The 14,428-nt window shown below is 43.0% G+C and overlaps 1 protein-coding gene across 7 annotated transcripts in view; it reads left to right on the forward strand.

Annotated features, from left to right (window-relative positions):
* The window catches only part of TTLL5 (tubulin tyrosine ligase like 5), a 144,142-nt gene that overhangs the window by 115,166 nt on the left and 14,548 nt on the right, over positions 1 to 14,428 (forward strand). For 6 of the 7 annotated variants that reach the window (XM_072865306.1, XM_072865307.1, XM_072865304.1 and 3 more), the window contains 2 exons: positions 2,857 to 3,034; positions 11,001 to 11,221. In XM_072865306.1, coding sequence (XP_072721407.1) covers positions 2,857 to 3,034; positions 11,001 to 11,221 — 399 coding nt within the window. Of the gene's footprint in view, positions 1 to 2,856; positions 3,035 to 3,798; positions 3,962 to 11,000; positions 11,222 to 14,428 lie in introns of those variants that run through there. The other variant, XM_072865309.1, reaches the window with a different exon arrangement.

Genomic DNA, 14,428 nt, shown 5'->3' on the forward strand with positions numbered 1-14,428 from the left:
TTCAGTAATGTGATTTTTTTTTTCACACTTCTCAGTGACTTCCAGTTTTTCAGCAGCAAACTTTTTTTTATTTCACTCTTTTTCCCAGATCACTTATAAATGTTTTGAACGGCAGAGACCATAGCACAGATTCTTGTGGGAACCCAATGGTAATCTCCTTCCATTGTGGAAACTGTCCATTTATCCTAGCTCTAGTTTCATGTGTGTTAACTAGTTATGAAATCCATGAGAGGTAACCCCTTTATCCTACGTTTGCTTACTTTATTTAGGAGCATTTTGAATGAACTTACCAAATTTTCTCAACAAGAAATTGCTGGTGTGAAAAAGTTACTCTAGGCAAATGGACAAATACAATTGTTGTTTAGTTCAAAACAGAGGTATTGAAGATCATAATCTTTCAGTAGCACTGATGAAGAATTAATCAGGCTGTTTACTGAGCACTAACATGACTTTGATGGAGCTCCTGAATGCTCTTCAGCTTTGTATCTGGTGCAGTTGATGTTTGTTTCAAGGGCTGGTCTGCAGTAACCCCCAGCTATCTCCCAAAGGGTGCATCCCAGTCCCAGCACAGTCCTTTGTGCTTTTCAGCTGTCAGCATGACCTGAGTTTACTGGGGGGGGGTAACAGGGGAGACTTTACTGGGGAGACTCCAGCTGCTTCACACAAGGGAAAAGTCCAATGAGCTTTAACATCAGAATGGATGGTGGAGTCTGTATCTATGCAGTGGAAGGAGCAGATACTACCCTTGCGATGGGAGTTGAGTCCAGGTAACAGCAACCTGCTGATAACGCATGTGGTGAGCTGGTGGGATTGGAGAGGAGACAGCTGGGGACTGTTTCAAAGGTTCCTTGTGCCTTGTCGTGTCCTCCTTTTAAGTTATGTTTTTTGTGGCATCCTGTACCCAGTAGGGGACAGTGCTGGGAGGCCAGCAGCACACATACATCCATGGATCCAGAGCTGAGCAACTGCAGGTAAAACCACAGTAGCAGAAGATCCTGACCCTGTTACTGGGGCAGAAGGGAGAAGGCAGGTTCAGAATAGGGAAGCAGCTCTCCCAAGGTTAACCACGAAGCTAGAATCAGACCTATACAATTTGGGTTTCAAGGCCTGAGTACTGTCAGCAACGTTATAGTTGTCACTTTTTCAAGCACTGGTGAAAGGAAAAGAACTGAAAGACTGAGAATCTTGTAGCAAAAGGGAGCAAGGAGTGAGAGTCATTTATGCAGCGTTGCACTGGGATACAATGGAAGCAAAGGACTGAGGAAGCATGGGTCGGATCCCTTGAACAGAGAAGTCTAGAGAAGGCTACCTACAGCCAATGGCCCATAAGAGCAAAAGTGGTAGTGGTGCTCCAAGCAGGAGGAGGCCCAGAGGATGGAGGGTGGAGATGCTGGCAACTGAACTCCTTTTCCACTGGGTTGTCTTACTCCTCTGTTGCTGAGGAGCTGAGTATGGAGAGTGACCCTTCAGCATTTAGAGTCCTTGTCCTCAATTTGGTTTGAAAGGGATGCATCAGGTTATTTTTGAGGGAGAGTACACAGGGCTGGAAGTTGCTTCTGGTCTTGTTTGAAACATCCTTCTGAATATTTTAAGGGCTTGCTGTGATGATGAAGCTCATGGGGGAAGGTGCAACACATTCAAGGGAAGCTGTGACATGTTCAAAGAATCTAGGTTGTAAGTTTTGATAGGATCCTGAAGCAAGGAGATTGCAGTTAACTCCCTTGCTAAAACCACAACCTACACTCTGAATCGTGGCATGAAATGTGAAAGAGACCAAGTATCTTTTACATCCCAGTTACTTATGACATGCATAGGAAATACAAGGGAAGTCTGCCCTGGGAATCCAAAGGAAATATTTGGAAAGAGTGGCTGAGAGAAACACAACAGAGATCAGCAGAAACTTGGGAAGCTCAGGCATTGAGGCTTGAAGGTTTTATTAGCCAGAGTGTCAGGATTCAGTGGGTCATATGGCATGCTGTCTTGTGAGCACAGGATGTGTGAGTTGCTGGGCCATTGTAGCCTCTTCAGGACACCTTGTGGTCCTGTCAGTCTGCCACCTGCTCTCTGCAAAGCCCCTCGGCCTTGTGTAGAAGTGTGGTGGTGCTGCCTTCTCTCCGAGACTTACAGACTTCAAAGCAAGCCAGTGAGCTCCTGTTGGTACTTATCATGTTGCAGGCCACAGCTGAACTCCCACCATATAAGCCTGGGTTGTAAGAGTTCCTGCCTCTTTGCAGGAGGCCTTTTCTCCTCTGGGAAAGGCTGCATTACTCTGATGATGAAAGAAATGAGCCTATCTTCAGTGCCCTCAGGTCTTTTGGATTGTAACTGTATGGAGTCAATATGTGCCCTAGTTGCAACCTCACCCTACCAGTCCTTTATCCTCTCTGTGGATATTGTATTGCATGTCTGTCTTCTATTCCACTCTCACTGCAGCATGTGTATGCTTGCTGTAAGCCTTGTGTTAGTGTATTAACAAAATCTCTACAAATCCAAATAAATAATTATCTCATTAGTGATGGGAATCCTTAGCTCTTCTCCTGCTGCAACGCTGCCTCTCTTCAATGCTAATCAGCCACAAACATGCTCCAGTTTAGAGTTTTTCTTCTCTTTTCCTTTGTTCTCCTCAAGCATGGTGTTATGGCTAGTAATATAGTCCCAGCCTGGAATTCAGGAAACTCCTTAGCAAGACAGCAGTTGGCACATGACACCTCTAGCAGGTGTTGTGCTTGCTGGAGCCACTTAATAAAAATTCATAGCTGGCTAAGTATTAAGGGATTTTTAGGAAGCAGCAGTGCCTTGTAAGCAGGATTCCTTATATGCAGAGTGGTGAAAGCATGATGGCTCTTCTCTTCTCAGGGCTCCAGAGAATCATCGTTTTGCCTGGGAAGGAGAGATGGAGAAGAGTGTCTACAACAAGGTGACACAGAGTCCACTGGCACATCCCAATTGTCAGCTCCATTTTGCTGTGCAGCAACTTCAGCAGCAGAAACTTCAGTCGCGACAGCTTTTGGAGCAAAGCCAAGCCCGGCACCAGGTAACTAAGAAAAAATCCTGCCTGGGATGTAGCAGTGCTGACCGAGTCTTAGATGTGCAGAACTAACCCAGAGCCAGTACATATGGCACAGCTTTTGTGAAGGAAGTAGCTCTTCAAGTGTGTTGCAACAAAACTAATATTATCTGCAGTGATTTTGATAGCATTTTGATGCTGTAGTTCCCAATGGCTTCTTCCACTGCGTTGGCATCCTCCTCCATTTGGCTACTGGCATGCTGCTGCTTGCTCTTCTGCACCAGTTCAGGGCATCCCCTTGTAGTGCCTCAGACAGCCTTAGAACTGTCTACAGTCTCCACAGTTCTTTGTCACTTAATCTTGTCACTGATGATATGTTCCTGCTTTGACTTGAGTTCTTCTTGGGTAGTGCTTCAAGCTGGGTCACTGTTGTATTTCAGTGTTTCTAAACATAGGGTCTTGAAATTGTGCTGGCAACTGTGTCCTTTATGGCAAACAGACCCCATCAAGGCTTCATCTTGACTAAATTCTCCTCCTCCTGGATGTCTTCTCATACAATGCAGTTATCAAAAGAGCAGTATATTAAGGGGACTCAAAAATTATTTAGGAGAATCTTCTTTCTTTTGAAGAAATGTATTAATTTGTTTTAAGAGCCTTCCGTGTGCAGGAGGCATGGCCACTGACCCTGATGCCAGATGCAAGTTTTCTCTGCAACCCTGCAAATCTTCTCCAGGCCTCCTACACATTTTATTATTACTACATTTAAGATCTCCTTTCACTGCTTTGCACAGAACTGTCTGACGGATACATGACTCCTCTGTTACAACTGCAAGGAGAAAAGATAGGCTAAGTGACCAAGAGCTACAGGAAATACGAAAAAGGGTTTGTATTATTGATGTTCTGGATAACACCTAGATGCCAAGGGTGGACCACTGTGTCTGGAACAGCATTTCCATCCTGCCTGGGGAATCTTCCAAGGTTACAGTGAGTTCATTGATGCATGTGTTACCTTTCCTTGTTATTATGGAGAGAGAAGTGTGTTTATTCTGAGTGATGTCCAAAAGGCTTCCCTGCTAAAGGGAAGGAAGTCTTTGGGTGAACAAACCTTCTCTCAAAAGAGATTGGTTTCCATTAGGAAGGAGCTATTTGCTGGGCAGTCTGGCAGGACTGGACTCCAACAAAACCATGAACAGAGCTAACATACGGAGGTCTGAACACCCACTCTCCCTCCTGTGAAGCAGATGAGTCACTAGTCATGGTCCTTGAGAATAGGTTATAGGCAAATTACTCTCATCCTTTTCTGGGAGCATCTTGAAGGAGAGGCCCTTCTGCCTTTGCTCCTTGCACTCCTTCTTTCAAGGCCCTCACTTAGCTATGCAGTTTCCATCCCCAGATTCCTCACCTACAGTCTTCTTGCTCCCCCTCTGAGCAGGAGGTCTTCCTTTCTTCTCCATCTAAGGGGCTCTGGGTGGGCAGCTGTGGCTGCTCATGAGCTCAGGAAAGGGCTGTAAGCTGGCTTGTGCCTGTGAGGAGGCTGGAGCTGGCCATGGGGCCTGGCTGAGCCCTCTTCTAATTGCTGACATTGAGCTGATGTTATTCTTGGCCTGGAGCAAAGCCATTACTCAGGAGTTTCTGTTAAAGCAATTCTTTGTTAAACCTCCTCTCACCCTCACAATGTCCCCTTCCTTTCTCTCCCTCCCTTCTCCTTCTGAGCCAAGCAGTTTGGAGTTGCAGTATTGAGGCCATTGCCATGCCACAGGGCTCAGGCTGCACTGAAGTTGCCGTTAATGAAGAAAGGTATTTGCTGAACATGGGGGCTTTCAGACTTTCTGTAGTGAAAACCACATCTTAATAAAATGATTGTCTCTCAGGCGCTTCCTCTCCCACTAGCTATTGTATGGAGCCAGCCAGACCTCCCCTTCCAGTCACAGTTGCACCGATCCTCTGATGCCCCTCCCAGTCACTGCACTACCCTCATCTTCATCTGTCTATCCCCTGCTCCCTCTCTAGTTTCCTGTCATTGACCTCTTCCTTCTGCTAGTTAGCTTCTCAGACTTCAATCCTTTGACTTGGCCTTTTCAAGAACTGCCTTCTCTTTTCTGCAGCTTACACACTCCCTGCCCTACATCTCCTTCCCAGTCACACTGCTTTGACTTCCATCCCACCTTTTGCTGCTGGCCATCATTTGTCCTCTCTTTTTCCCCACAGTTGATGTAGCTTACCCTAGCCTGCATGGCTTTACCACATTTCCTAGTCAGTGTCGCCTAAGCCACTTATCTCCCGTTGCCTGCTGTTTCCCTTCTCTTCCTTCCCATGTATTGAGATCTACTCCATCCTTTGTTGTCTTGCCTGCTACATTCAAGATCCTCAGCCTCCTCTCAACAGAAGATATATATCCCCAAAAATGGAAGGCCTGTCACTTGAAAGTGTCACGATCTCTCTGCTTTGGGGAATGCATGCAGGATATCTCCAAGCCTGTTTCACCTGATTGTTCCAGTTCTTGTTACGCTTGGAAGGTAGGCTAGCCCTTTGTCAGTAGCTGAAGTGCATTTATTAATATATCTCAAGGCACACCCTGGGTATGGCATGACCATACAACATGACTAGATGCCAGTCTTTCCTTCTCTCTGTGACAAATGGACTAGTCATATGTATATGGATAGCATGTGAACAAGTAACAGAAGCACCGTGATTAATAACACAGGCAAATGCTTCTGCCTGTACATTAACCAGTTTGATATGTTGGAGATGAGATGGATGCACTGGAAAGCATGGAAGTTCCTAGTCAAGTATTTGTGTAATACGAATACCCTCATCTGCCATGCAGTGGATGTATCTTATAATGAAGCCTTATTGCGTACTTCTTTGTGGCAGCACCCACTCTTGGTTGAGTGCTTTCCAGACACTTAAGAATTATGATTTCTCCTCCAGGCATTTAACAATTTACAGAGTGGCAAATGCTGTGTAGGTGGAGGAAGAGGAATAATAACCAATTTTGACTCATTGTGTGTGGAAGTTACTTCATGCAGTGTAGTATGGTGGAAGCAGATCTTTGATGCCAGAATAGGTACTTCATTCCCTGGATGAAAAGAAAAACACTGAACTGACTGGATGAGAATCTAACAAACAAATGGATGCAGTGATAGGGCCCAGGAACAGAGACAATACAGAGCCTGAGAAAGAAAAACACAGAAGGGGTTAGAGTTTGAAAGTGGAGACAAGAAGTTTAAATCTGTTATCAACAAAATCAAGGAACAAGAATTACAAAGTCAAACAAAAAGACAAGAAAAACAGGCTTATAGCAGTATTTTTAATGTTTAAAGGAGACTTCATGTGACACGTTACAACCTAGATGTTAGTATCGCTGCTGCAGTTGGCAAGGCAGTTAATACAGCATCATTGTTTATTCTCTAATTGTTTCCTGTACTGGAAAGATGCCATTAGCTGTTAGGGAGGTTCCTCCTCCTCTGTGTGGCTATGTTCTGTCTGCTTAGCCTAGCATCTACAGGGTTTAGAATTTTATGCCAAATATTTCACATGGGGAAAAAAGTTAAATTAAAACAAGAAAAGTACAGTCGTGTAGTGGAATGATCCCCATCAGTCCTGCTTATATCAAAAAAGCTCATGTTAAACAATACATAAATCATGTTAATGAGTTGTGTGGTCAGTTATGATCACATTTTCAATCAGAAGTTTAAGTAGATTTTATGCTATAAAACATTGGGCTAAATTAATCTTAAACAATTCTCCTCTCAATCATTTAAAAATTGTATGTTCTCTGAAATACTCCTCATTTTATGAAGTTCAGCAAAATTTTTTTCTTTTAATGTATGTGACTCTCTTCTGAATTCCCTACAGTTTATTTAGATCTGACTGGGAATGTTGAGTATTCAGAATAATATTCCTAGTATTCCTAGAACTACATTATTCCTGCCTGAGGACACAGGGCCTCTTTGAGTGCAGCCTTAAACATCATTAAACTGTTTTCTAATCTGTTATATATTGGACTGCTGTCAGATTTGCAGTCTCTCTTCCCCTCCAGTCTCTTGTTCATTCTTGTTTTGCAGCTTTCTCCCTCAGATTGTTTTCCCACTAAATGTGCTAACTGCCATTTTTCCTATTTGAGTCTTGTGATACTGATGAGTCAAAGTCTCAGTCTAAGTAAAGCAGAACAACTGTTCTGAAAGCAGTAGTCTGTGCTGATTTATACCAGCTGAAATTTTGTCCTCATGTTTTTGATCCTGTCACTATTATTAGAATTATGGTAACGCCCAGATGTATTAACTGTCTTTCCAATACAATGATATGGCCCAATTGTTGCCCCAGAGAGCTCCCAGTACCAAAAGAGAGACAAAGGAGAAGGCACCAAGTCAAATTATTTTAGTATACTTTAGTCTTGTTCTGAAGAATTTACCAAGGAAGACATGCTTCAGGACAGTCTGTGCATACCATGAATTTGCTGCTGCTCTTTAAATTTCTTGATGACCCCAAGATGCCTTTCTTACTGCAGTTTAACACTATGGCAGTTAATAGTACATTTTGAGCCTGTTCTTTATTGCCACTTTGTGAATTTTCTACTCAACTGATTCTTGCATTCAAACTGATTTAACTGAATGCATTAATATGTGTTCAAAAGAATCTCCACTAAACAATTTATATGACTCCAAAGGTCTTCCAAGCCTTTTAATTCTCCGTATTTTTGCAATGTCATCTGAAATGCAGTTGCAGTTTTAGTTTTCTAAAAGTGGTGGGGTTTATTTTGTTGGGTTTGCTTTTTTTTTTGTTTTTTTAAACTTAAATCCTCATCATTGTTTATTGCTTATAAACATCTCAGTTTCCAGCGCTAGTGATTTGGAACTAGCTGCACAGATCTTTATGCAGTACACGTGTGCGTGCATCTGTCTGTCAGTTCTCATACATTGCTGAGTCTCTCATAATTTTCAGACTTGCTGATCCAATTTAAACTGAATGACTATGGGATAGAAATCACAAAGCTATGTTTCATATAAATGTCATGAAAATAGAGAGCTATATATCTGGAAAGGGAATTCAACTACTGTTCCCACTAAGGCAAAGGCTGCAGCATGAGGCCACTCCTAATTAGACAGCAGAAAATCAACACAAGAATGCCCTAAACCCATGAGGGGAGGCATAATTTGGGGCATGCTTTATATTAGATATTGTAAAATTCATCCCCAAGACAGATTCACAGGAACTGAGCTTCATTACCTCCTCAGGTCACAGAATGAACATGTTTTTGCTTGCAACATTTGTTCCATTACTGTGCTAGGGATGGGTGTTAGATACAGGGATGGTAAGTGCCAGGAACATTCTTTCTGTTTTCGAAGATCATTAATATATCTGCTTTTCTTCAAAGTACTACAGTACCTCCATGCTTTTAAATCATGAGCAGCCTGAGCTCAGCTGCTACTGGGTAATACTCTTAGATGTGCATCGTCCTTACTGACAAGCTGTACATGTTGAGATTTTCTAATTAAAAAAAGATTTTCTTTGTGTATGGTGTTCATGTGTAGGTGTGGAAGCAAGGAGAGGTGTGATCTAATGAGGCAAATATGGGATTGGGAGTCAGGGTCTTCTCTGAGGTCTTTGAGCTCTCAACCTAGCTTTTCATATTGCTTCAGTCTGTGGCTTAGGGAAAATCACTTTGTCAGTGCTAACATTCTTCATGTGCAAGACAGGGTTAATGCTGTCCTACCTCCCCAGAGAATTATGCAAGAGAACTAATTCATTAATGCTTTACATGATTTTTAGCTAAAAAGTCTCATAGTGTTCTAAGTATTTTTCACATTTGTAGCCCTAAGAACTTGTCAAGGAAGCAAATGTCTTCTCAACATTAAGTTAAATCTGCCAGCCTGGGAAGTATGGTTCAAAGTTTTTTACTTGCAGCAGCAATAGTTGCAGGGTGCTACCTGCTTCAGCACTGCCTCTGTCAGGGTTTGTCTAGGCTTCTGCTCTCCTTAGACCCTGAACCTTCAGAATCCTTAGTGATGAGGTCTGTCTCCTACTTTTTGGATGTGCTGAAATCTCTTCCCAGCCTTTCCTTTGTGTGGTCAGGCTCTGCTCTCCCCAGCCACCCTCTTTATTTGCACAGTAGCTTCTCCTGGTTTCCTGTCCTGTCCCCATGGAGTTCACAGCAGGGCAGTATGCTTTGTAGCTGAATCCAGAAGCCATAGTCCGTGTCAGCCTCCAGTCTCCCCATCCTTGCCTGGAAGGCAGCCAGAATCTCAGCACAGCGTGGAGACAAAGGCCTTTTTGGAAGTCCATTATCCCCAAGAAAAACATGACCTTTCTTTAGGCAGGTCTCAGCCCAGCTTTTGCTGATCAGATTTTGTTAGAGCATCCACGTTTGCTGTTTCTTCAGAGTCGTGGACCTCCTTACCAATGCATGATAACACAGGGAAGGGATTAAGACTGTATGCTTTGTGGACTCCAGGATCTTAGTGATTTTAATAACAAGAACAACAACTTACATATGCATAATACAATATGCACAATATCAAACAGAGCACAATGAAATGTGACCTCTGAATAAGAAGGGGGTGCAGTGACTTGAGGGTCTTCATCCCGACCCCATGATGTGTCAGACTCTAAGATGCAAGAGACTAAACCAAGTTCCATTTTAGTTTCTTTTGCTGGGGGGAGGTGGGGTGTGACTGCTGTTTTCCAGACTTCTGCACTTGTACCAGCTACTTATTCAAAATCTGAAAGCTGAGATCAAGCTAGAGCTTCAGGGAAGGGAGAGGTTAAGAAGGATTGGGAGCTCAAGGGCATCTTGTCAGTGAGCTCTAGTTAGGAAACAGGCCTGTTTTGGCTCCTGCACTTCCTTTTCTCCCTAGAGCTCTGCCTGTCAGAAACGCCTTCCCACACACCACTGCCCTGCCATTTGCCAGAGAATTGCGGGGGAGAGGGGCTTTTCCTGTCTGTGTGCTGAGACTCAGCCAGCCCTCAGACTGTGGTTTTCTCTGGAGCCTGGAGCCCACTCGCTGTGGCTTTGTGTGTTTTTCACCAGAGAAGAAACTGAGGACAAACGCAGTGAAGGGCACTGCTCCCAGGGTCATGCTGAGGTGACTGGCAAGTGCTCAGCTATTCCCCTCATCTCCTATCACTGACCTCCAGCTGCCAAACTACATGGTTACGGTATTGCTTCTTTGCCCTGGGAATCTGACTGACTTCGAGGAAAGACAAGGCAGAACTCCCAGCAGGTTGCTCCTTTCTGAAAAGAGTTGAGCAGTTTGCAGAGCTCCCGTAGGGAACCATTCCCCACTCCCTGCTTTGCCAGTCCACTGCTCAGTCTCATAACATGCAGATTCTTTTGTTCCCTGTGACAAATCTCCAACATACTCACTCTCCCACCTGCTATAGGAATAGAAATATTTTCTGTTCCCTGGTATTACTGGGGATTTCCTTTTTGTCAGCTGCTGACCTAAAGTCCCTTTTTCAGAGAAGGTACCCTAGAGCCTTTCTGTTATTCCAAGCACCTACAGGGTTAGACTGAAGAACCTGGCATTGTAACATCTTCCCCATAATCTTTTTTGTTCCTAGAATTGTGTCTCAATCCCACCTCCCACACAAAGAATAATTCAGCAAGATAAATGCAGAAAGTCACTCAAAGCAATAAAAGCTTTACTTCTTTGTGGATGGGAGCCCACTGCAAGATTAGATTGAGGATAGGACCTCTTGTTTTTTAATCCAGAATAGTATTCTGTAATGAGCTTGTCTGCCTTCCTAGAAGCTAGTCCCAGTTTCCAAGGGTATAAAATTCAGCTCTAAGAAACACTTCATTGAGTTGACCACTTAACTCTTCTTTTTATGCGTGGGACTGTCCCTGGAGCCCTGGGGTTGCCTTCACCAGACAGATATTATCCCTCACAAAAATGTCACCCACCTCCATCAGCTCTCTCAGCAACATTCAGAGAGGTAATCACTGATTACTATGTTTTTTTTTTTCTTTTTTCTTTTTTTTTTTTACCAGGCTCTCTTTGCCAACTACTCACAATCCAGCACCAGCCATATATCTATGCCAGCTGGCTCTGACGCCCACAAGACATCAAGTGCCACTTGTAGTATCCAGAAGGCAGCCAGTTTGCACAAAGTGATGCCGTCCCAGAGTATGCGTTCTCAGCTGGTTCCAAAGCCTCCAGCAAGCCACAGGCAGGCAGTGGTCAGAAAGGCTGCAGCCCAGAGGATTTCCAAGTAAGTTTTATCTCTTCCCATCCACAACAGGGAGTTGGCACTGGTTCCTCTGAGAAGGAATGTCGGAGAAGAACCTGTCTACATGCGACTTGGACATAGATCTTTTTGGCTATGCTGTCCAAAATAAATCTCAGAATAACCTTAGCTGTGTGTACTGAAATAGGTGTGCACTATGTTGCAGTTTCCTGTTTCACAGTAGTAAGGTAGATAAGACTGTAGGTAGTGCAAACATAAGGACGTAGGAACTGCTAGACTGAATCAGAGAAGTATCTGATCCAGGGTGGGATTCAGTTACCTAAATACAGGTTGCTAGTGACATTTTAGATGCCCAGGGCTATTCCACCTGACCTCTAGCTGCTGCTCCAGATGAGCATAAGTCTTCTGTAGATCTTGTGTGATATCTGCCAGTCCCATGCAGATGTCTCAAATAACTTGAGAGTAACAAGTATGGTGCTAGACATCTATGTTTAGGCACTTGAGTCACTCCCTCCATGTTTAATCTTTGATGGGGGCTAGAATCTGGTGGGTCAGAAGAAGCTGCCAAAAAAAAAAAAACCCAATAACCTTAACAAGCTAGTCTGCCCTTGAGCCAAGTTTCCCCATAAATTTAACACACGATTGACTTATGCCTTCAAGTGCAAGTGTTTATTTCATTTAAAGTGTTTCTATTGTGCCTAATGTAACGATAGCTTTCCTCATTATCTGTAGAGATCCTTCTTTTAACTTTTACTAAGCTTTTAGTTATATAGTGCTTGCCATTCTAAGGCAGATAGATTTGAAGTGTGTTATCTTTAAAAACAAAAAAATTCACTGTGAAATGTTGCTTACTGATTGTAAGTTTCCTTCCTTTCCATTTCTTGGTGTGTCTTCTCTTTTATGCATTATGAGAGAAGGTGAGCAAGACTTCTGGGTTTTCTTCTTATCCTTTACCTTTCTTGGTAGCGTCCTCAGCTCTCTGTTTATCTTATCTCCTCTTAAATGACAGAACTGCTTTAGACTAAATCCTTCATCAGGTTTTTCCTTATATATCGTCAGACTTGTTTCATCCCTGAATACTGAAGGGCAAAAATTGCATTCATAACTTCCTCCCTTATACTTACTCTACAGCCAGAAGAGTTGTAAAGCTTTCAGAGCAGGTTCCTGTGAGGTTTCCTGATTCTGTGTTCCTTTCCTGTTTAAAGAGAGAAATTTTAGTAAAACATTACTGATGAAAGACACCTTATGAAGATGCTAGGGCACTGTCAGTGTGTGTGGATCAAATCTAGAACAGCAAGGCGTATTTAAGGAGCTTGGGCAGAACTGCTTTGGGGAAGCTTGTGTTTCTCCTGCCTGTACTCTTGCTATCTTAAGAGATAGCACACTGAATTAATCCCCCAAAACTATTTAAAAAGAAAACAAGACGTTAGTAGACTTTGTCAGCTCAGCCAATGCAGATGTGAGCATCAGGTCTGGCAGGTATATGCTGGTGGGTTTGCTGTCTGATTTCTTTTATGTTGGGTAGCTCATGTTAGTACAGGTGACAGGCTGTGTCAGTGGGTTTCTCTGCCGGGCAGCAGGGATGTGTATTTGAAGATGCCGGTGTGCTGTGCTCACTTCTTGGCAGAGGAAATGTTTATCCTTGTGAGATGGAATTGCAGCTCCTTGGACAGACTTTACTTTGCTGCATTTTTGTGGTCTCTGCTCTGTGACAGGCAGGAGTGTGGGAAAACCGGAAAAAGTTCAGCACCAAAAATGCGCAGAAGGGGGGAAAAAAGCAAAAGATTCCTTCAGAATTTCAGAAAACTAGTCCAAGTATTGAAGGCTGCAAGGAGCCACTCCGGAAATACTTTCCAAGTTGCCTTTGAGTCTCCAGCATGGGGCTCCAAACCCATTCTTGCCATTCATGGGATCTTGCAGTGAGATTTTTTCACTTACATGGAAAACAGCAGTGCCCAGCTATATTTCCAGCATACTGAGAGCTGATCATTTAAAAACTGCTATGTCTCAGTCTAATCCATTCATTGTTGTCAGGAAAAGACCAGAGATGCATCTCCTCTGAGAGTGAATGGAGAGAAGCCTCTGTGTCAAAGGAATATAGATTAGAGAAGATGTCTTGCATGCTCTAACCTGTTCTTTACAGTCCCTGGTTATTCTGTACAAAGTATTCTTGGACACTGTGTAATCTGCTTTCAAAAAACTCCAATGGCAGAAACCCCACCATGTGCTATAGAAGACTATTTAAGAATCTAGACAACCAAACAGAATGTTTCTTCTGATGTACAATCTGAGTTTTTGCTTTGTTTCATGCTGTTGTACCTTGTTCCTCCTCCCTGAACCACCCTAAACACTTTCCCTTGCAAATACTTTCCATCTTTTGAATATCCTTCTACTCCTTGGAGTTTCCTAATGTTGCTTAGACTTGTTGAGGTTTTGTTAACCTCAGATAGTAGTTCCACCTGCCAAGTTCTTAATTGTCTTGAATTTACTGTATTTTCTTCAGTTTGTCAGAGTGCTTGCATTGTGGCACCCACAATTGTACTTTTCGAGTGTGGGACTACCATATCCTTGGGTTATGACATGGTAAATATCCCTCTCCATAACATCTAATCTAATTTTGGCTTTTTGGCTGCTTCATTTCTGTCAGGTCTTTTTTGATTTGCTGCCCACTCTCACCCCCTAATACTTGTTGGCTGTTTTCCTGATCTCTTTCCTCAAAGAAGATCTCAGTGCTATGTATTATTTCCACAAGACTCATTGAAACTAATCCCATTCTGTTGTTAAAGCTCTCGTGTCTCTTTTTTTTTTCCCCCATATATTTCAGTAAGCCAGACCTTATTTCTCTGCTCTTGCACCACCTGGCTTTTGTTTAACATCTTAATAAAGATCATCTTTTCAAAGTTGTTTGTAGAATTTCTCCAGAGACTGGACTGTAAAGACAAACTGAAATCAACTTTTGTTTCTTTGACCTATCTCTTCCTTGCATGCATTATCAATTCTCTCCCAGCCAGCACACGTGGCTTCCAGAAGAGGAAGAAAAGAGTAAGAAGTAGAAAACTCAACTACAAACAGAATGAGATGCTAAAGACAAGCATTACTGACTAATTCAAAAACTATCTAGTAACTTGGACACTTCCCTGGTTAAAATATAAAGGAAAAAAGTAATGGAACAGCCAGACAATTTAGTCTTGTCTTTCCAGTTCCTGGCCTCTCTTGTTTTCTCAGTGTCTC

The sequence above is a fragment of the Ciconia boyciana genome, chromosome 6 (genome assembly GCF_034638445.1).
Source record: "Ciconia boyciana chromosome 6, ASM3463844v1, whole genome shotgun sequence".
Taxonomy (NCBI): domain Eukaryota; kingdom Metazoa; phylum Chordata; class Aves; order Ciconiiformes; family Ciconiidae; genus Ciconia; species Ciconia boyciana.